The 25,309-nt window shown below is 31.3% G+C and overlaps 1 protein-coding gene across 20 annotated transcripts in view; it reads left to right on the top strand.

Moving 5' to 3' along the window:
* The window catches only part of LOC143191377 (uncharacterized), a 181,484-nt gene that overhangs the window by 40,416 nt on the left and 115,759 nt on the right, over positions 1 to 25,309 (top strand). For 19 of the 20 annotated variants that reach the window (XM_076396376.1, XM_076396386.1, XM_076396392.1 and 16 more), the window contains exon 2: positions 995 to 1,100. In XM_076396376.1, the coding sequence (XP_076252491.1) occupies positions 995 to 1,100 (106 nt within the window). Of the gene's footprint in view, positions 1 to 994; positions 1,101 to 7,478; positions 7,639 to 25,309 lie in introns of those variants that run through there. The other variant, XM_076396383.1, reaches the window with a different exon arrangement.

Below are 25,309 nucleotides of genomic sequence, written 5' to 3' on the forward strand. Positions count from 1 at the left end.
GAAACAGTGTTATTTCGAAGATCTTCAAAGGAAAACTGGCGGACGAAGGTACAATCGATACTCAAAAACAATTTCTGTGGCAACTATAAGCTATCCAAACGGAATAACGACCTTATACATCTATGTGGTCATTTATGTGACGCGTTAGTCTATTTAAATAGTCTCATTAAATAAAATAGTATTTTGAAGTAAACTAATTGTTTTTGTGATCGAAAACCCTTTCCCATTTTTATATAACTTAATTCCTTAATCCCTAAACCTTAACCCCTATGTGTTTCATAACTTATATATGTAACTTATTTATGTCCTTTGTTATTTTATTTCATTTATTTAGTTGAATCGCCATCTAAACAAAACGACCAAACTATTATAAAATATTATGCGCGATGCCCTTACGACGTTCGAGTCAAATGTTCAAAAATCTATTCTTATGCAAGTAACAAAACGACAACGTGATTTTGCAACTTGGAAGTCCTTAAATGGGTCTTACGCCTCCTACCGTATTAACCAGATATTAACAATTCATATTGTTACTTGTATAATATCAATTACTTGCTGGCAGAAAGTTAAAAAAGAAGTGGCTAACGATCGATAATAATACGAGACAATCTCTGAATATCAATTCACATTCACAACATGAGTACTATTATATTAAAATCGAATGACTCATATTTATATAGGAATGAAATAGTATTATAGTGATTATATAGAAGAGATTGATGTTTGATTCATATATCATTCATATAGTAAATAGATCGATGTTATCATATGAATAGCGATTCTTATTCGACCTAGTGACCACCATCAACCTCGTAACATAGTTGACATTCAATGATAGTGGCGTAGTAAAAGCGATTCAATCATCAACATTCGCGTCGCGCACCATTTCATTCGTTTGCATCACAATCGCCGGCGTCATATTATATTATCGTGTGTGTAACACTAGTAAAAGTCTGATCCGAGGAGAATTCTAATTCATTGTTTCTGGTTTCAGATGTCAAGGACTGTGGGGCCTCACGCGACCGGTTCTCTCAACTTGATGTCGTGCGTACGAGAATCATCCCCCTTGCAAGACTACGAAGCAGACGTTGATAAGAACGGTAAGTGGATGGCAGCTTTTTTTTAAAATTAATTATATCTTATATTAGATATGCTTAGTACAATCTTAATGAACGATTAATCCGTCAAGCGATATAATTAGGTTTTTGTCATTTCACCGCAACGTTAAATTAACAGAAACAGTTTTGGAGCTATTAAGCCGTATTTTCCAGTCTCTAATCCAGTTGTGACTATTCTCGTTACTTGTATTTTTTCTACAACCTTAGCAAGAGAGCGTCGTTGGCAAAAATACTTTTTCTTTTGTTTTTGGGATATCAACAGTATAAAGCAGATACAAGAGTGGTCCCAAAACGCTACCCTAGGGAACTCTAGTTGAAATAGAAAGAAAAGATATGATTCCAGCAGTTGATAATAGTTCAACGATGGTAATTTGCTTATCTTGTAGATTAGTCCTAAAATGAATGTCCAGAAATATTGTACGACAGTAATGCCTTTTTAACAACCGCTGTTACTCTGGGCCGATTGTTGAGTGCTGATTTCGAAATTCAAACAAGAAATCTGGTATTTTTACAATTGGTTTAATACGTTTTTTTGCGGTTTATATGGCTTGGTGAATTTCTTCACATTATATAAAAATAGAAAATAATAGACAAAATGGAGCGGCGCAGTGTTATCTGAAAATACGCTTGGATAGTCGATGGAGGCACGTCACAACTGAACGATGGTCAGTGACTGAATGATTCAAAGTACCCCTCAATAATATCCCAGATCAACGGGGTTGCATTCATTATCGTTCACTAGATGTCGCTGCTGGCACCCTGCACGCGTTCATTCAGCATGCGACATCTGGTATTATATTTTCTGGGTATTTTGTAGGGCGCTATTCTAATACGTAAAATTTGACATGTCCCAAGATTTTAACATCAGTTTCTCAAATAAGTTTGATATCGCAGGTAATAGCGGAATAGGCCTGTAAAATCCAACTTGTTTGTCAGGTTTTTTCTTAAAACATAATTCTTTGAGCCAGTTTTAATCATTCCGAAACATGCTTCAATCTGAAACAGGCATAGAATATGTATATCAACATGATGATTGCTTTTAGTGGCAACTCTTTCAATAATCCTTGTGAAATATCATCAAACCGAGGAACCTTTTTAGGATTGAGGTTGTTTCCAATTTCCGTAGCAATTTCCAACTAGAGAAATCAGATTTACAGCTACATTGGGCTGTAATACATATATGAGTATATATATGAGTTGTATCCATGTGTTGTTTCTATATCACTCGGTGGGAATACATTAACCAAATGTACAAATAATTCAGATTTTTTGTCGAATCCATTCATTTCGATCATGTTTAATAGGCGGTACTCTAATAATGGGTATTTTAAATCTTCGAGTTGCTTCCCATTGTGAGTAATCATTGTCTGATTCCGGGTTTAATTCACTTACATATTTTTCGAAATAATTTTGTTTATATCCTTTAATCTTTTGTTTTGTCTGATTACTAATTTTATTACATATTGTTTTATCTACATCTCTGGTTCTGGTGCCATACTCTTCTAGCTTTTAGTTTTTCTTATCAACTCCCTAACTTCGAGGGGGTTATCTACCTCTCTCTTGATGATGGGGTACCTTCATTTGCTGCTGACTTAATTTGTTTAATTATATTTTGGGTTTGTTGCTGAAGGTTGTCTATATTTTTGCGTCATATATCAATAAAATTACTCCGCGAGATATTTTCTAAAAAAATTCTCACATATTGCCAAAATCTGACCTGATCGAAACTTCAAAGTCATAACAAGAACATGTCTGTGTGTCAGTATATAATAAACTTTTACTTTACCAACAAGTCTCGAAACCAGTATAGGCTTATGGTGTTCAACCCTGGGATTATACCAACCAAAGCATTAGAAATATTATACAAAGGTTCCAAAACAAGGTACTGCGAGGTATTCTGATGCTCCATGGTACATTCGTAACGACAATCTGCATAAGGACTTGTAGGTAGAAACTGTCGATAACAATATTTAGCACTATGTCCAAAGATATGAACAAAGGCACCCGTACATCAATGTTGATTCGTCTGAATTAGAAGACTACAGAATGTATAACCATTTGACCAAGTTCAGTGAAGTTAGGAATAAAACTTAGTACACATTAAAAACAGTGACGTAGATGTTAAGCCCAAAGTATTTATCGTAGAATAAGTACTTTGTAGTTTTAGAGCCGTAACAAATTAGGATACAAATAAATAGCTTATTAGTGTTCATTTACTAGATTGGTATGATAAATTATATTAAAAAAGTTACCAAAGTTTCAACAGTTTAATATTACAACTCTGTCACTTATGACAAAAATGCAAATTGGTTCTCCGCTTATGTATATATGAAATAGCAAGTTTTTTTTAAAGAGTTTTTATGAGAGACCTCGATATTTTTTATATCTATACAGGGCGGATATGTTAGTAAGATAAAGTTTGGATAAAGAAAAATTAATGTGTGTTTTAGTTCTAATATTGTCTAAAATTTTCTTCATTAGATATAATAAAGTTTTTTGTTAATTTTTTCATAAAATTCAGAAACTTTTATCGAATCATTTATGTTGTGGAGGTTATTGAAAATAATATAGCGTTCTTTTTTGGTTAGAAACAATTTACCGAAAGATATTAACGAGTAAATACCAGAAGAGTTAGATCGTAAACATTTGCTTACTTTATGAATATTAATCACCAAGAACTAAGAATAGTGGCTGCCTTATTAGCGTTAAATATAACGGTACATCAAGTTCTATAGTGGGTGTTCTGTTAAGTAACTGCAAATTGTGACTGGCCCAGTCTCGATATCTTCGAGATTTGTTTTCGCAATCAATCCCATGACCAACATACATTTTTTATTTTTTACTAGTTTCGTATGTTCTCGTAGATATCTTCAATGTATCTATTTTAAAAATGAATTGCATATAAAGTACTTTATTTAGAAGAAAATGACGCAATACAATATCATTTACATCATGTATTTGATTTTATCTAGAAAAAGAAATAAGGAAATTGTTTTTATATTAGAGCGAACAAAGATTTTTTATCTGAAGTTTTATGTGTGAATAATGTAGTTTTAACATGTTAAATATTAGGTTTGGTATATATAGTCTATCCAATGTTATTTTGTACATATGTCATCTAAACTTGTGACGTCAAAATGTCGTAATGTTGCCGTATTAACAGTGAGTTTTAGTTCAGTTTGGCTTTGACATACAAGATTTTAATTTAAATAAAATTATTTAAAAAAAATACTGTTATCAAATATTATCTATTTTAACAATATAGTAAATCTAATCCACATTAATATCTATATCTAAGAACTTAAAACTACAATAAAGTAGACCGTTATAATAGTTTGTAGGTTAGGGTTGTGTTTGATTATATTTACTTTTTCCATATCACCTATGAGTTAAGAATTCAGTTCAGCGTGTTTGTAGTTGCATCCCCTGGAGACTTAATCCACCTAATTAACAATTGTATATTCAAGTAATATAGTTTACATTATTTTTGAATAATTAAATTATTCTGTGTTTCAAAAATTCTGTTTTTAAGTATATACATATGCGTATATACTTAAATTACATTTATATTTACATAAATAAATATACAAAAATTTGGTAAATAATTGATTTAATGTTGAAACTATATATAAGGAGAGAAATAAACGTTGAATTTTTTTGAAATAACACATTTTATTTAAAAAATTATTGAATGAAATGAAATAATAGATACAATTTCTATATGTCTTTCTATTTTCATACGGACACCATATTTAAATTAATTTACATATTTGAACAATTAACAAGAACTTCATATAACAACAATTAACTTCAAGAACCATATAAATAAACATTATACATTACGTTTTGATCAAATTCAGCCAATATAGTTAAAACCAAACGTAAAAACCACCACTATATATGAAAGCAGTGAAATTCTCCTAGAAATCTCCAAATATGATCAACTATGATCGCTACTGCAATTTTTGCTTCTATTCTTGATGGACCAATCTCATTAATGACTTACTACTTGATTTGACTACTTTCTACACTACAAGAACCATTTTCTTCTGTGTTATTGTTATCAATAAATTTTGGCATATATTGATACCTATTCCAGGTCATTGAAAATGATGTTTTATACATTTGGCAGCTAACATTCCCACTATAAATAAAATTGATTTTGTTTGGATTTTATAACTTTTAAAAATGTAACTTTACATTCTGCACTTATCCTTGTTCCTCCATATTTTATAACCAATATATGCTAAGCCCCCAAGTATAACCCAACAATTTAATTATTATTATTATAGAATTATTAATAAAATAAGCGAAACCGCGATTGGTGAGACCACGTGTAACGAGGGATGAGTGTATATACATATTTCAATTTAATTATGGATGTGGATTTTAATGACTTACTTTTAAAATTACAATTAGGGATTGGATCTTGGTTAAGCAATGCTCTTCCACATTTGGATCTATAATTATCTGGTCTAAAATCCGAAGAACAAGCCTTTTTGCCCGGAAGTTTGATGTACAACCTCATAAGAGGTTAAGCTTATCATTGTTAAAGCAGAATCCTTTAGAAAAAAATCTTTCTCTTCGAACCTTCTTGGAAAACTATACTTTGGTTCTATTTTCGCGTTTAAGCAAATCATTTTTAACTTAAATGCTATATACATGACGTCATAAAAATACATTTTCTTAAAAATTGGGGAAAAATAGATATGCTACAAAATTTCAATCCAATGTTGGAAGCAAATAAAATGATTATGTATGTTTTTTATTACTCTTAGTAGTTCCACAATCTGCCCAGAGGAAGGGCAATGTTTATATTACATATACATGGCATGTAGAAAATCATTTAATTAAGTGATCTCCTGTATAATCTCCTATATGATTTAATTAATTAGTCTTATTCTAAAGTTATGTATGTAAAAAAATAATATATGTCAGTTGCTTTAATACCTGCGGCCCTATACTGATACGAGGGTTACTATTTATATTTCGGGAATTGGCAACACTGTTGTCATATGAGTCCATCTGACGATTCTATCGTAAAGTTTGACATTTTTGACGATGCTATTTGTTTATTTTATATTTAGTTGAAGGTTTCGTCTCGGCAAAAGATGGTACTGAATCGTGAACATTTTCGTGCGATGATTTTTTACGATTTTCGACGTGGATTATCACAACAAGAGTGCATCAATCAACTTAATATGACTTTTGGCGATGGTTCGCCGGCTTAGTGAATTCAATCGTGGTCGTAGTTCGCTGTTCAACGAGTTTCGTGAAGGTCGTCCAAAATCGGCTGTTGTGCCAGAAAACATCGATGCTGTGTGCGAAATGATTAAGCAAGATCGTCATATCACCTATTGTGAGATTGAGACATCCCTAAGCAGTAGGTCCACCAGCATATATGCGATTTTACATGAACAGTTTTGCGAAAATTATGTTCGCATGGGATCCTACACTATTTAATCTTGAAATGCTTAAGAAATTCAATCACGGTGCTTCGAAAGACGTTTATAAAATCGTGACACGTGACGAATCATGGATATATTCGTATGAGCCCGAAAGTAAGCAGGAGTCGACTGTATGGGTGTTCCAAGGTGATCCAAATCCAACAAAAGTTGTTAGCGCACGAACCACTCCAAAGAAAATGGGGTCCTATTTCTTCGGGACAACTGGTCATATTGCAATAGTGCCTCTAGATGATCGTAGAACAGTAAATTTTGATTGGTAAATACCCCTTTGCTTGCCAGAAGTCTTTGGTGAAATAAAGAAAACAAACAAGAGACGCCGGATTGTTTTTCATTATGACAAACAAGAGACTATTTCAGCATTCAGACATCGAATTTATGGGTCGTCCACCATACAGCCCTGATTTGGCACCCAATGACTTCATTTTGTTCCCATTTTTTTCCCAGATTTTTATCGCCCGAAGAAGCTATTGAAGCGTTGAAAAATCATGTTTTGAGGATACCTCATTCGGAATGGAATAAATGCTTGATTTAAGCGTATGAAAAAGTGTATCGATCATCGTGGCGAGTACTTTGAAAAAACGATCAAAATATATTCGCAGCATAACTATTTGTTTTTTTTTTCTATTCCCGAAATATAAATAGCGATCCTCGTATTTTCTGATCTGATCATTGTTGAATGAAAATCTTGATTGGTCGAAAACCAGCTTTCGATTGCAGCGATAAAAAAACTAATTATCTATAAACGGTTGTTTAATTTGTAAAAATAATATTATCACTATAACAATAATTAATCTGCTATTAAGATAGCTTTGTGTTTTGACGCACTCGTGTTCTGGAGTGTCAGGCCTCGGATCAGATAAATGTTATCAGATTAGCGTATCGATGATTGGCGATTCGGTTTTCAGTTGGTTGAAAACTCAATAATTACGCGCGGGGAAATGTAACCGATTGGTGTGAGCTTCAGGAGACGTTTGGAACGTTTAAAGCAAATATGGCGAAAGTGATGCGGTCCTTTACCTGGTCGCCCAGCCAGAGAGGACAATACGTTTTGGGTGAGTACTCAAGCCTATATGTTGTATGGTTTTGATTTAAATGCATATACGATTTGATTATTGTGGTACTTCACTTGGCTAATTTAGAAGTCTTCAATTTCATATCTAGAGTTTTATCTAGTTTTTTATTTACAACGTATTGGTTGAAAAATGTCGGTCTATTAATTCTTAAGGACAACCTAGTTTTGGCCTTAAATAAATATATGTTTACGATGTGTATTTTAGTTGAAGTTGAGCTACATTTGTTTCTCTTAACTCATTTTTTCTTTATTTCTTAACTAAAAGGTAATAACTAGACAGATGGAGAAGCCATTTTAATCACTGGTTCATTATTGTTTGACGATGTAGTGATAATTTAAAGTTCAAGACTTGAAAATCTCGTGTTGTTGAATTATTGACGCAGTGATTTTTTTAACTGAATGAATGGATTGTCGAGCATCCACGTTATGCCGGTCATGTCATATATTAATTATTACATATAGATAAAAGATTACATTACTATTATCATATGAAAGGTTTTAGATACAATTATACAATAATACAACAAATTTATTGCATTTATTTTATCTTTAAATTTGCCCGTGACAGTTTATATTTTTTTAAAGTTTGTTTCGTTTATTGTTGGAGTATCTGAGTAATCTGCGGTAATACTAGTTGTGCACAGAATGTTCCAATTTCTAATAAAATTATCTTGTTATGTAACGTGAGGATGTTAAAACAATTGAGATATGTATGAACGAGGAACTTGAAATTTGCGGAAGATGTTTAGTGGATTTTCAATTTCAATTATTAAATGTTGAATGTTGGATTGAATCAGTTTGTGTTCGTTCTGATGACTTTTCGATAGTTTAGCTTATGTTGAGAGGTTATATGGTTTCAAAAAGAATAAATAAATTATTTTATGCAATATTTATGGTTTTAAAGAACAAACTAAAGAATATTTTATGCAATTTTTATTAAAAGCTTTGAAAATTTTGGCAAATAATTCAGCCAAGACCTCTTGGCCGATCTAATATTCACTAACGATAGGGCTATATTCGCTGATACTGTTGATGCATCTCTCATTCTTCAAGCCATAATTATTATAGAGTATTGCAGATCCAAGTGACTTGATATTAATTAACTAAGAAATTAAGGCAATTAACTAAGAAAGGACCAAATTCGAGCAAGTGCAGAATTAGCTCAAGTACTTGGAATTAGTAATATTGGTTAAGAAAGTGGCGTCTACTAAAGTTGTTTCGAAGATCTCTTCGCTTATTTTGCCAATTCTTCTGCATGGTTCTGAAACTTGCGCACTGTTCTAGCATCTCCAACGAACAGTTCCAACGACGAGGATTACAGAAGTTTGGATATGTCTGTTGAATGAGAGGTAATCGGATTCCTCACAGGCTTCTGTGGTACAATAGCTCTTTATAGTAAATGATGTGGCTCGGTGAATGGAGGTAAAAGGAAATGAAACAGTGGTGTTTACATTATGTGACCGTTATTTATTGGCTATATAAAAGGTCGTTACAGCTCCAAAAATAGGCATGGATCGAGATCGTAGAAAGTGATTTGAAAACTAACATTGTTCAAGGCCAGAACCAATAGCTGCGTATTTGTCAAGAAGTAGACAATCTTTCAGAGGGCTATAGACTATAGAGCTATAGACTGATCATGATTTAGAGTTATCAACGGAAATACATATCGTCCAATATATAGAAGATAATAATTAGACAGCTGGAGAAGCCATTTTAATCACTGTTTCAATGTTTGACTATGTAAAGCCGGAACTTATGAAGTTGAATATGTTGGTATGGCCAAAGAAAATCTTCGTTTTGGCTTTCTCTTGTAGAATAATTCGTCTTTAACTTGAACGTGGAATGACCTTCCAAGTATCTAACCCTTTAAAAATAGCTTTATTAATGTGATTATATTGAAGATTTCCAAACTGCTTTTAAAACAACTAGATTTTGATGGATTTCGCAACCTGAGTATGATTTTCGAAATCTTTGGAATGCTATAAAATATTTGGAATATAAACGATCTACTAAACACAATTCTAAGGCAGCATTACTTATAAAAAATATTTAATTGTTGTCATCATATCTTAGTTGCTAGTTTTTTACTTGTATTACAATATCAAAACAGCAATGTAAAATTTAGATCTGAACTAAAACATTCGATTAGATTTTGATGTATTTTTCAATATGAAATTTTCGATATTATAAATATATCAGTCGATTATTTAAAATGATAATAAACAGTAGAGACTGGTGGCTGAAAAACAAACATTTATCTTGTAAAGAAATCGTGTGGTGATTAATACATATTAGCCACTACAGTTATGAGGCTTAATATTTATGACTTCCTCTGTTTGTCACACTGAACTAGATTTGTTTACATTCTTTTCAAAGGATCGGAAGTGAACATATTTTGGCTTAACGACATGGGTATGACAAGGGTATAACAGATAGTTTTAAAATATTTTTTGCCGTTTTAGTGGCTTTGGTAACTTTTAATATTAAATAAATTAATTACAATATTGAATTTAAAATCTTCTTAGAGCTTGTAGATTTAAGAGGGCTTTTGTCTTCTGTAATATATGTATAGGAAAATGATAATGAAAGTAATATTGCAACTTTTTTACTATACCTCGGATCAGATCCAGTCCATTAATTACGGTGTGACGGTTATGACAGCCCTGCTCTATTGATTACAACAGATGAATAATGGTTTCGATGTTTCAAAGTGATTTTGACACCGAAGACAAAGAGTGTTCTTAATAGTCAAAACATTTGAAGACGAGGAAATATCCGAGCAAAACTCAGGCTATTCTGTGCCACCACAAGAAGGAGTTCCGCGTCTATTATCTCCAAATCGATAAGGTCCCTATGCTCTGGCTCCAGAAAGTATCATACCTCGGTCTTCAGTTCAACCGCAGTCTAGTCCGTCCAGTCTGCCTCTACGGAGCACAGGTGTGGTACAGGTATGTCTCTGAGAGACAACTTGAACTACTCCAAGTGTTCCAATTCAAAAAAAGTCCGCGCGTTACTCAAATTAAAAATGGTGATTTTCACACCGAAGGCAAAGAGCGCTCTAGATAGTCAAAACATTTGAAGACGAGGAATTGAAGGAATTAAATCGTTCTTTCGAGATCGAATCCGTAAAATGGCTGAAAGATTGAAAAATTGAAAATTAAAAAAAAATGATTTGGAAATTGATCTACAGTAAATACCTAGAAAATATCCGGTTGCATTACAATTTAAATAAACCGTTAGGTTACTAAATCAGTCTTTATTTTTAAAAATTCCAATGCTTTGTTGTATAATTATAATACACCACTCAATAAATGTGACACATGACATACACATTGTATCAAAATGTTATTTTATTTCCAACTATTAGTTTAAAATTTACGATTACTTTAGTAACAACTTTTGTTATTAATAAGAGATAGATAAAACAAATTGTATTTTGATTGTGTATTATTTCTTGACTGATACTTGAAACTAGATTAACTGAGCCGAATATAAAAAATACCCTTAAATTGCTGTTTGAAAATTACAAATTCTATTTAAAACTTATAATGAATTTAGTAACAACAATCGTGCATTATTTCTCGATGAAAGAAAATACTGTGATAAAGTCAGAAACAGTGATCATTCCAGCATTTTTAGGTTAAAATAAAATGAATATGTAAAAACAAGAAAATGCGTAACTATTTAAAATCGGTTGATATTACCATATATAGTATTTTTGTCGAGACATATTCATTGTTTCTTTTAAGTTTTATCTTGCAAAATCTACGTGTAAATCAGGCAGTTTCGAAGAAAAGCCACAAGACAGTTCTTGGCGAAACAGCAAGAATTATAAAACCAACCGAAAAGATAACCATGGAGCAACCCACAAGATATTTACCAAAACGTTACGTATCAGATACACGAATGAAGGCTTTTAATTTCGTAAAATCATTCAGCGAAAATTTAGCCATTAACACTTGATCATATCGGCGATATGTTGTAATGGACGTTGTTTCTTCAGTTCAATTTTTTTCGTAGAAACCAATTTTTTCACGTTTATTTGTATCCATTCTTTTTCTTTTATAACGAGACTGGGTCGAATATTCATCATTTTTGTTTTTGATTGCAGTTCTATTATGTGACTGTTTTTTTGTATTCAGTCATATTTCTGAATTAATATTTATTTAATAAAGGACTTAGATATTTGATTATTAAATAATATGGAGCAGATATTAATTTTTTTTCAGAGTAGACCTTTCTTATATTAATTTCGAGTAATTTTGATATTATTATGGAATAATGACTTTCTCTCACTCTCAATGTCCATATCCCTGAAATGAATAATTAATCGTTTTGGTAATATGGTGATACCGTGTCGAAATAATGCTGCAGGTTTGGCAGCGATTCATTAATCGATCCATTTTTGCACTTTTTCAGTATTTCAAAACCGTTTGTCAGTAAATGTATGATGCATCAATCTGAACAAGTGGTAATTAACCAATTGGAGCGGCATCAGTGTATCCTTGCAATGTATTGCCCAGTATTGTCATGTAGAGGATGATTTTGCGTCTATTACTCGTTATTGCTGATATTTTTCCAACAAAATGTCGTTTAATTTGTTCGATTGATGTCAGTAATAGTTTCATTCGCTTTTTAGCAGATCATGCCATATGAACAGTAATAATTTGTGGTCTATATAAAATACCGTCATGGTATAGAACACTTTGTTGTTGATGTTGATGGCCTTTTTGGACTAACCCGTGACTTTTTGGGCTTGGTATAGACCTGGCTAGTTTGTAGGTTGTAACTTAGTTCATTGTCAGTCACAGTGTGCTACAGAAATCTCTTCTTTTTAAGATGTTTGAAAGTTCTTTGAGAGTTATATATTATATTGGTGAAATCAAAACTGACAATAAGGATATAACGCAGCAGTATCACTTAAAATTTGTAAATGTGCTTGATAGGTTTCGCCAATATATTTTTTCAAATCAAACAACGATGCAATAAATGTGGAATGTGGTATATACTGAATCACTCAATAGTACTACATGAAAAACTGTTATTCTAAGTAGAAAAGTATCTCAATTATCGAATTTAATGGGTAATTCTGTTCTTTATATGAATATTTTTCTCCAATATATATTGATGATATATGTAAGCACCTAATAATAATTCAAAATTACACTTAAATTGTGTTAAAATTACGAATTGCTCTGTTTTTACATTGGAACTGAAGCAAAAGATTTGACTATCAGAATTTTTTGTTAGATGAATTTTGGTGAGAAGTTGGTTTGAGTAGATTCATATACTATCTAGAAATTGGTTGTGGTCACTAGTTCTAAAGTATCGCGTAGTCTCGTTAGACCATTAGAATATGATCATATCCCTAGTTTTTGATGTTAGAAATCGTTAGAATTGGTTTTAGAATATGTATATATATATATATATATATATATATATATATATATATTGAGATGATCTTTTTTAGACGTGGATAAATAGTGTTTAAAATATACATTAGCTCGATTTATATTATTATTAGTTCGAATTGAAATATGTCATCGAAAGACAATACTTTCCGAGATTTTCACTAGGCAACTTACACTACTCAAACTCGCTCATCAAATTGCTTTCAATCCATGACCTTCTAGTTAGAGTCTAGTTCAGTGTATTATCCCCGTTATCCTCACGAAATCCCACCGAAGGTGAGACAATATCCACCACTTCTAGGTTTATATCTCATCAATCTGAAATTATTTAGAAAAAATAAAGATAGAGCTTAGTTAAATGGAAAATTATAATAATGCAATATTCGATCTTGTGTAAAATAATAATTGAAATCAGAATAACGATAATTAGCGTGTTTATAATTAACATTATATATATATATATATATATATATATATATATATTTTAAAGTTTCCTTTTTACCAACTAGGATTTTATCTGGACTGGACCTACAGTTTAACGTGGGTTCCGAACCACGGTTCTCTGTCTTACGCCTACCCACTGGCGAGTGACCAACTTAGAAATCATCCCAGAAGACATCCGGTCTTACCCAGCCTGGTTATTTGCGTCACTGGGATCATTTTCCTTATCGGATTTTACACTCTTACCTAGGAAAATCACAAATATTAAATAATCACAAACATACATTTACGACTACGCCACAGCAGGATTCGAACCCGCGACTATCGCAACAGTAAGTGGATCGTCCTGTCTTCTTTACCACTGCGCCAATCAAGCCGGCTGTTAAACGTTATTAGGTTATTTATATATGGTTATTTGTTGATGACCGAGGAAAAGTTTATTAAATTATGTAGTTATTAGTTTTGTCATTAAGGAGTATGACCTGATCTATTTCTTCATCTAAAATTTTAACAGTTTTTTTTATTAATTACATCTTACAGTAAATATGCTAAGTATAACCTTAATTTACAAATTAATGTATTACTACTGTTCTGTTGTACTTGCATTAATATATAAGCAATGCGATTATGGGATTAATACATCAGTATTCATTTCCCAAAATTTAAATAAAACTAATCTACCTAAGCTAAATTTGAAGAAGAATACACTTATACACTAAACAGGTTCGTGCTTTTTGTTTCCTTCAATCTTCTGATTTCTGCGTGTTGTCTAGTAACTATATTGGTTCGACGCTGGTGTGATTTAGAAATCTTATATCATGTTTTAAGGCAAAATTTTGGATCAGTTCGGATATCCACTTGCCTTCGAGGCCATCGTGCAGCTCTTCTCGTTGGTCACGTAGTAATAAGCATTGCTAATTAATTGTAGAACTTTGTTTTGGATGCGTATGTAAACATTATATATTGATGACCCCACGGAAAGTCTGCTAAATTATGTAGTTATTAGTTTGGTCATTAATTGTAATTAACAGTGTAATAAAAAAATACAGCATTACTTTTTCAAAGAAAACGTTGACGTTAACATGTTCAAGGTAAATTAATATTTATACCCATGAAAAGGGCCTCATAGAAAATATATCTCGGACTGACTGCGATCACTAATTCATAGACAGAGAGCCAATTCGTGTTTGTTAGTGTTGTCCTTCTGTTCTAAGCAATTTATTCCACTGTTGATGTCGTTGAAAATGTACGGTATATATTTTTAGAAACAAGGGGACAATTAAGAGACAGAAGGGGAGCATTTTAATTTATATAACCTAGGGAAGTTATATATTTAGCGATAATTGTTGTTTCATCCCATATGTATTAACTTTTTTGCGACTATATGTTCACTAATAGCTTCTAGTATGTCTGTTTGCTCTTTTTTTAAATAAAAGTATTCACTTATTTATAAACTTTTTGCATTTTCAGTTACGATACATAATATTTTCATCTTCAAACTTTTTTAATATGGCATAACGTCATGTTCAACATTAACATTATTTTGTTTGATTCATATCTAAATCAGTTTTGTTTCCAATAAAATGTAACCGCTATAGTCAGCAAGTGTTATAATTTTCTAAATAAACGCATTCCACTTATTTTATCTCAGATTTATTTATTTATTTATTTAAATTTTTTGTATATAAATTTGTATATTATGTTTAGGATAAACAATGGTGGTTTCTTATCATCATAGCTTTATACTGTACATATGATGATATAGTCTTTTGTGGTTAACCAATAGATATGATATTTTAAATTTAAAAATAAGTTAAGTTAAATTATTGTTTTTATAAAATTCTTGATACATGGTGATCCAGAAAGAAATTTATTCTTGAAATCGCACTAATTAAACTTTATTAACCGACTTCAAACAATGAGGAGGTTCTATGTTCGGCTGTATAAATATATTTTTTAATGCATGTGCGCCGATTTCTCCGACAATTATGGGCCGATTTACTAAATTATTTTTTTATTTGAAAGAGTGCACTTCTGAGTTGGCCCAAGTCAGGAATGGGAGAAATCGAGGGAAAACCTCAAATTCACACAATTGTGTTCATCTCAAGTGTTCACATAATTTCTATATAAAATAATATGAAGTGTTATTGCTGAACTGATATGACAGAAAATCGGCCGTAGTTCAGTGTAAAGACCATTGTTTTCTTTTTAAATACTAATGATATCGTATGAAAAAGCATAGATATGTCGCAGACAGCTGCTTCTATGCTGTAATGGGTAGAGCGTTCAGTTCACATGCGGAGGACCGAGGTTCGATTCCCAACGGAGGCAACAACTTTTTGTTTTTCTAGTTTGATTAGAACATTTATCAAATCACCTAAACTAGGTAGCAGACACCGGGGCCTGAAGCGTTCTTTATTTTCAATCATCGTTTCTTTATTCCTATTTTTCCTCATACGAGGTGCATCTTTACTTGGCTTACCCATTCTAATGTTTATTAAAATAACTGCATAGTTTATTGAGCAAAATCTAACTCTAAAAAGAAAAAAATAAAATATTTTTAACAAAAAATTGAATCAACTTTGATTGACCAACAGCAGCGTATTGGTTGAGATGTAGGTACTCTCTTCGAGCCGCAGCCGCAGAGGGATTGATGATGATGATAAGTTAAAATAAATTAATACCATTTTCTTCCACTCAAAAATTAATGTATTTTTGGACCACCTTGTATTTTAAAATGATTCGATGTATGAGTTACTATGGTTTGACTCCACAATCACTGATTATTAACTAATTTTGTTATTTTTATGTAAAAAATAAAACGCATTTATTTTTAGGAATATAGTCGAGATATTTGATAAATATTAAAAATAATTCAATTTCCTGATCATCTAAATCTAGGATTTTGATACCACTGGCATTCGTTTTCAAAAATCAGTGAAATAAAATCACTTTTCTTATTTGTCATACATGTCATACTTGTTATACAAAGGTCTAAATATGTTTTTGTTATAGTCGATATAATAACGAAATATTTTTTAAAGTTTCTTGTTTTTTACCAGTTGTATATATTGTTCTAGTTGTATATATTATGTATATTTAACTATTATTCCGTTCAATATAAGTTACTTTTCTTTTTGGAACGGCGAAAACAACGAACTCTTCTGTCAGCTCGTTTTTAATGCATGATGTTTTTTCATATCACATTTTTACCTTCGGACAGATGATAGTCACATGGTACTAGTTCGGGCGAATAAGCACCACTAACTAACACAGAAATGATATACTTGTTTGACTGTTTCATTCTGAGAATGTTTGCAACTATTTTTGCAAACAAATTGTCAGTTATATTTTAATAGTATGTTATTATTAAATTTTAATAACTAGCGGATATAGATGCATATTGGGTTTACTTTAATTTTACTACTCACACTAGAAATTTAACTAAAAATAAAAAATGGTTAAATTTATTTTATTTTTCGGAACTACAATTTCCATTAACTTCATAATCAAACTCTTCTTTCGAACTAAAGAATATACCTTTTGTAGCACATAGTGGTGTGCGTTATGTTTAGTGTCTATTCTCTTTCATCAATTTCTCTTCGTCAATTTTTTCTCTCTGCTCAGTCTTCTTACTTCAGCCGGGTTTTTCTTCCTCTCTTTTGTATTAAAGTATTATTTATTATTATTTCGTATTATTTAAGTATTTCGTGATACATTCATCCATATGATTTTTGCCCTTCTCCGTTCTTGGTTCCCATATTTTTTCTTTACCCATCTTCTGTCTTTCCTTCATGCTCTGTAAGTGTGCCCACCATCTGTTTCTTTACTTCTCATCCTGTCCTTATTACACCCTTGACCCCTGACTGCTGAGGTATTTCATTTCTGCTGCTTGTCTTCTTACTTTTCTGCCTCTGTCTTTCACTTTTTTCCTTTTGTTATCTCAGTTTTATTTCTCTTTGATAATATATCTTAATATATAATTCCAACGATTCTGTAAATTTTTTTGATTAAAATTGTATTTTATGTATTGATTTTTGAGGTGCAGAGGAATCAGATGTCGTTTGGCAATCTTGTATATAAGTTGGGGATTGAAAAACGAATTTGTTTTATTGTTTTGGAATTAAATTAGATATAATTTCATTATAAATTAAATAATCTGAGATGAGAACTGAAGATGATGGAAAACAATTGTAGAGGATAATTTTTAAGAGCATCACCGCTTCTTGCGCTAAATCCAAGGAACCTCAAAATAATAAGGAAACAAATCCATTAATTAATTTATATGTTTAAATTTTAAAAATAAATATCGAGACAAAATAAATATCTCGGTAAAAAAAATTGTGTATGGTAGAAAAAGTAAAGATAAAATGTAGAGTTGTACAAGGTATAACTAAATTTCTAAATCAAGGCTAATTTCCTTAAAGAAATAAAATCATTTGGGCAAATTTTCAAGCAAGATCATATCTCTCAAGGATTGAGACAAACAATGAGTTCTTGTGATAGCAAGGAAGTTTTTTCTTAATGGTCCAACGCTTGGTTTCTTCCTCCAGCAGGTCCCACTGAAGTTGCACCAGGCTAGTTATCTTATAATTTACAAATAGGGCAAGATCCTTATAATATAATGTATTTGTAATTTGTTGGCTATTTGTAATTTGATTTGGCGAGGTTATCAGCTAATTAGTTCCCAGGTATATTAAGATCGGTTTTATCTTTGTAGAAAACCCTTGGAATTTTTAAGAGAATGATATAATTTTATTCATTTTCGATTTTTCAAAACTCGGTTGATAAACGAACTCACTGAACTAAAGCACGACATAAAATGCAAAGCTCATTTTATTGAGCATCGTGAAAAGCAGGAATACATTGAATTTTTGATAAAGGTATCTAATAACTGTAAAACCCTACGCGAATGTTCACAATTTATTTTGACCATATTTCCTTCCTCATATCTCTGTGAAGCCTCATATTCCAAAACGAAAAATAAATATCGCAATGGCCTTTCCACTCATTTAGAAGACGCAATGAAAATAACATGTAGCCCCAAAGACCCCAACATAGAAGATCTAATAAAAAAAGTTTAACATCATAACACAATACCTAATACTAGTAAAACACATGTAAATAATGATAACATGTTTGTTAAAATTAATAACAAATATTTGTCTCATGTACTAATGTTTGTTTCGTACTTCGTTCTTCTTAATCCGTAGCTATTGTCATACAAACAAATATGAGACCTGCAGTGATACCCCACACTGTCCCATGTGGTCCTTGACCAGAAAAGTGTGACGACCACTGCTCTAGGTACTTTGGGTACGACAGGATTTGAAGTAACAATTTAGCATAGCACAACACTTTAGTATGGAAGATGTGACATTAGAAATAACACTAGAAACATTCGTATCTGAAAATTAAAATAATTTAAGATATTTTTCATCGTTACGATTGGGGGAATTGGTAAAAATACATTGCATCGAGGGAATTATTAATCTTTTTGGTGATATTTTTTGCAATAATGATATTGAGGTCATCAGCACACGAGATAGTGGTGTTACGTCGACCATCATGGGCGTTATTTTAATGAAAATGGAGTTTAAAAAAAAACGGTGGGATAGTTTCATTTAATTGCGGTTTGGAACGCAACTTTTGCCGAAATGATATCGTAAAATTGTCCGAGTTCGACCGGCTAATTAGTCGAAATTGTTACTATGTCGGTGTCACATCGAATGGTGCAGTAGGAGTTGCCGAATAGTGTGGGTGTTAAAAGTAGTCCCAGTTATTGGGCAAACGTCGAAGGAATGTGTACTTGTTATAGAAGATACAACGTCGGTATGTACGCATTTTTCTTAATTGGTTAAAATAAAAGTGTATTTCAACCATATTGTTAAGTTTATTAGTATTATTAAAACATCTGATATCAGATTTTATTTTTTTATTTGCTGTCACTGTTTGCAATATGTTATAACCTAGAAAAAATAACTTATATTTTAGATAGGTAATTTAGAACAAATGAATTAACATATCTCTAAATAAGTCTCTGGTATAATTAAGATACAATTTTTAAAAGAAATTTTACGTAATTCCTCAATATCTATAATTTGTTGATGCTTCTTTTGTTGACTGATGATTCTTTGAATCAGGTGTGCAGTGCTTCCATTTTTTCTTCCTTGCTATATGTCAACAGCTCCAAAAAGCTCTCTGAATCATACACGTTTCTGTTTTATCCACGCAATGCCTATTTTGAAATATATTTACATATTCTGAAATAAATACTATTACTGTGTGTTTTCATAACTATTTTGTGATCTTTTTCACGTTATCGGAAAATCTGTATAACATTTAAATACAGCATACTAGTCAATAACAGTATACCTCATACAGAGTCTGTACGGCTTCATTTATATTTTTTATCAATAAAACAACTTTAAACAACATACATCAACATACATACATACGAAATTTTGTTTCATCCAGGAGATATTTCAGTAAAATCATTGTTTAGTTTGTAATAGTTGGAATGTTTCTAGTATTTTCTGAAAATCCGTCAGAAATAAAACCACCTATCTGTCATACTGGATATATATATTGAATAAATTAATTGTTAATTACTATAATTTATTGTATGCAATATAAATATATGAACAATTGTTCCATTTTCTGACTATTTTTTTACTTATTGAGTTAGGAAAAAGTCACACGCAGCTATACTTGACAAGTTCGATCGCTGGTCAATAAAATTTTTTGCTTTAAAATTAATTCCCAATCTTATATTATATATGATTAATATAACTTTAATTTATAAAATTTATTTATTACTATTGTTCTTTTGTACTTGCACCCAGATTAATAGAAGAACTTTAATTTGGCATCGTTGGATTACCAGCAAGTAATTTGATATTTTGGTTTAAATCGGCTTTCTGATTGACTTATCTTGCGACTAACCAATACAGCTCTTTGAGTGTAAACCTGATCTGTCCTGCTTTTTGTTTAACGGGATGTTTGATTTTATTTTTGGATGATTGTTTATTATATTTTTTGACGTCATAAAGACAAATAATTCATCAGGTGATGGTGATAGAGATCCATTCTTTACCATTACGAAACACCGATTATGCCCTTCTATATTCACTCGTCATGCCAGGAAGTATTGATACTATGTAAGAACTAGTAATGAATAGCGGTAGGATTAGGAGACGATTTGGCCAGTCAGCCGTAGGCATCCGTAATAAAAGTAAATAAAACTTCTACTCACCTCTTATAACTAAAAATACGAGAACTTTCCTTTGAAGTTGCCACTTCATTGTTTCTGATGTTTTGAGGTCGCTATTAATCCATTTTTCAACTGCAGGAGTATTTAATATGCTGTATTTAATATTTTTGGGTATGAATCATAATAGACAGATGTAAAATGAAATTTATTCCAAGATACGTCTCATGTATATTTCATAAAATCACAAAAAACAGTTTAAATCAAATGGTGGTGCCTCAAAAGACCTTAGTAGTTTATACTTTCCAAAATTATATTTTGGAGAATATTTACGTTTTAAATGTTTTCAAAAAACAGTTATTTTTAAAGTTATTATTTTTAGAGTTATTTTTTAACAATAAGTTAAGTGAACTAATACCATAAAATTGTATTCAAAGCTTCGCTTTGTTCTATATGACATTATGTTGAAATTACTCATTAATCTGTTTAATTAAATGAATAATATTACTGATAAAGTAAAACATCACTAAACAAATATATGTTATTTATTTGTTTGTTAATATTATTTATTATTTATAGAAATTACGTAAATATAATTTATATGTTTGTAACGTAAATATTTCAGATCTATTATAAACGAATGTTTTAACATTCTTTGTGGAAGTAATAGAATTTAAGAGAGAATTTTTAGAGAAGTAACTGTATTTTGCGGTACTTCCGGAAATCACTACATTGATGGCTTTTATAACGGTTATCAGTCAAGGCAACAGGACGATCCTCCTGCTGTTGCGTTAGTCTCGGATTGGAATCCTGCTGGGGATTTAGGGGTTTTATGTTTCTGGTTGTAATTTTAAGTTTTGCCACAAACTAGGAAACAGTAGAATATATGATAAGGAATAACCATCCCGGTTAGGCTGGATAAGACCGGATGTCTTCTGGGATCGTTTCTAAGTTGGTCACTGGTCAGTCGGTAGGTTTAATGCCGAAGACCGTGGGTCAGAACCTACGTTAAACAGTAGGTATAGTCCAGATAAATCTTCGTTGGTAAAAAGGAGACAAAATATAATAATACAAATAAAGTTATAATATATAGGCACATGTTCTGATGAAATTGACCATTTTACTTACCGAATTTGCACCCCGGTGTTCACAATTCCATTATTTGTGAACTTTTTCTTCAATGTGCCTGATCGAGTTCATCCAAACCAAGGTGTTATTAACCACTTCTATTTCCAGCAGGAAGTACACTATATCTGCAGTGAAGTATTAATAAATATTGTGTATAATACTATTTTTATTTATCATCTTGCCATGTGCGACCCTTTGGTATATTGGTCCCATTCTGAAATACCCATGTCTCATCTAAATATATAAATTGCAATAATAAGGCTTTCCTTCATTTTATTATATGCTTTTTTTTCAATCAGAGTAATAATAAAAAGCTATTTGAAATTTATCAAAGTAAGCAAAGCTTTAAGACAACGTTTGTCGGTTTTTAACCTCTTATCGCTATTATTTTTAAGAATTTCCCTGTTTTGTCTCAATGTCCCTTTTTAACTAGAATAAAATGAGAGGGAAAATATTGTCTGATTCTGAAACAAATTTACGATATGATTTCATGTAGTTAACAAACAAGACGAGTGCGAGAAAATACATCATTATGTATTCCTCTATTATACAATTATAATTATTTATTAATTATTAACTTATAGCTATAGTTTACACTAATAATACACACTAAATGTTCACACAAGTTCGTATGGTTTTGTTCGTTTCAATCTCCTGACATCCTGCGCCCTGTCCAGCAGTTGTATTGCTAGTTAGTATGATTTAGTAATCTTCTTTCGTGTTTCAAGGCGAAATCCTGCACAACTTCGCATATGCATTTGATTTCCAGGTCATCGTGCAGTTCTTCATTGGTTACATAGCGATACGCATTGGTCATCAATCGAAGAACCTTGTTTTGACAGCGCTGTAACGAGTAACCGATTTGAATTTTTAGTGTCCAATTTAGGTCCAAATTGGCTTTATAATTGTTTTATAGATCAACCTCTTTGATTTTAGATCAAGTTGAGAGTATTTTCCGACTAACCAGTATAGTTGTTTTTTTTTGGTTCTAATGTGTTTTGCTTTTTGTCTAATGTGATGCTTCCAAATATATATATATATATATATATATATATATATATATATATATATATATATATATATATATATATATATATATATATATATATGTATATATAAATACAACTATATATTTAGTATTTGTAATTAAATTAGTTAAAAATATAATTTGAACATAATAAATTTAGCGATCTTATTAACATTATGCAAAAAATAACGCTTAATAGTTTTTGTAAGCAGAAAAAGTTCATTAGTACGAATCATTTATTCTAATAATCAAACTCACTCATGTCAGATGATTGAATGCTATATGATAAGGAATAACCATCCCGGTTAGGCTGGATAAGACCGGATGTCTTCTGGGATCGTTTCTAAGTTGGTCACTGGTCAGTCGGTAGGTTTAATGCCGAAGACCGTGGGTCAGAACCTACGTTAAACAGTAGGTATAGTCCAGATAAATCTTCGTTGGTAAAAAGGAGACAAAATATAATAATACAAATAAAGTTATAATATATAGGCACATGTTCTGATGAAATTGACCATTTTACTTACCGAATTTGCACCCCGGTGTTCACAATTCCATTATTTGTGAACTTTTTCTTCAATGTGCCTGATCGAGTTCATCCAAACCAAGGTGTTATTAACCACTTCTATTTCCAGCAGGAAGTACACTATATCTGCAGTGAAGTATTAATAAATATTGTGTATAATACTATTTTTATTTATCATCTTGCCATGTGCGACCCTTTGGTATATTGGTCCCATTCTGAAATACCCATGTCTCATCTAAATATATAAATTGCAATAATAAGGCTTTCCTTCATTTTATTATATGCTTTTTTTTCAATCAGAGTAATAATAAAAAGCTATTTGAAATTTATCAAAGTAAGCAAAGCTTTAAGACAACGTTTGTCGGTTTTTAACCTCTTATCGCTATTGTTTTGAAGAATTTCCCTGTTTTGTCTCAATGTCCCTTTTTAACTAGAATAAAATGAGAGGGAAAATATTGTCTGATTCTGAAACGAATTTACGATATGATTTCATGTAAATTTTGCATCGTTTAGAATATTGATTCGTTTTGTGGTATATTGTTTAGGCCAAGATTTGTGCGAACTTATTTAATATGGTTGTCTGTTTATGGGGATTTAACCTTCAAGAACACATAAAAGTCGCATGATGCCAGGTCAGTCAGTAATATGAAAAATATGGTTAGGATCATTAGAATGTTATTTTCTTTCCATTATTGCAATCTTCATGCAGGAAACATTTACTATTGTGTACTTCTAAGAATAGATTTTTCAATATTCATATACACTTTCACAATTCTTTCATCTATTAATATATTTTCCTACAATACGCGATTCTAAACAAACACTATATTTAAATTAGTCATATATACTAACATCTATGAATTCCCAAAGATTTCGGTAATGACTGTTGAGAAATATCCAATTTAAACTAAAAGAAATGTTCGAAAATATATTAAAAATCCAAATAAACCGCTTTTTTCTGTTCTTCCTGGACACATGGAACACATGTTGAGTCATTAATCAATCAGACCTATCAAGGTCCTCTCGTCCAGGCATTTACGTTTTTATTCGGACCAATATATATATAGAACTTATGCTGTTACTTTTTTCTATGCAAATATCTAAAATTCCTTTAACAAAACGTACTGCCTGCATAAGAGGAAGTATATATTTAATCGTTTTCTTATTATTCTGTAGTTATGCATTATAACAATTATATATACAATTAATTATAATAATTTAGTTTTATGTCTGTTTTATTTTCTTTCTTGTATTGGTAGTCATTTATCGAAATTTATAGTGAGGAAAATCAGTTTTTATTTTAGATATGGTGCATATTTTTCTGTAAATAATTTGTATTTTAACGCTGTTTTAATATACATTGGCCAGACTTTATACAGGGTTAGGTGGCGCAGAGGTAAAGGCGATGGGATGGTCCTCCTACTGTTGTGATAGCCGCGCGTTCGAATCCTGCTGAGGCATGGTGGTAAACTAATGTTTGTGATTGTTTCAAATTTGTGAATGTTCTAGGCAAGAGTTTAAAATCCGACAAGGACCGGATGTTGTCCGGTATGATTTTTAAAGTTGGTCACTCGCCACTCGGTAGGCTTTATGCTGAAGACCGTGGTTCGAAACCCACGTTAAACTTTAGGCTCAGTCCAGATAAATCCATAGTTGGTAAAAGGAGAGTTTATATATATATATATATATATATATATATATATATAGTACAATCTTAATTTACAATTAATTTATTACTTCTTTTTCTATGTACTTGGATTAGTTAACAAACAAGACGAGTGCGAGAAAATACATCATTATGTATTCCTCTATTATACAATTATAATTATTTATTAATTATTAACTTATAGCTATAGTTTACACTAATAATACACACTAAATGTTCACACAAGTTCGTATGGTTTTGTTCGT

The sequence above is a fragment of the Rhynchophorus ferrugineus genome, unplaced genomic scaffold, assembly GCF_030347505.1.
Source record: "Rhynchophorus ferrugineus isolate W39M unplaced genomic scaffold, kcgeb_rfMv2 rfM2, whole genome shotgun sequence".
Classification (NCBI taxonomy): Eukaryota; Metazoa; Arthropoda; class Insecta; order Coleoptera; family Curculionidae; genus Rhynchophorus; species Rhynchophorus ferrugineus.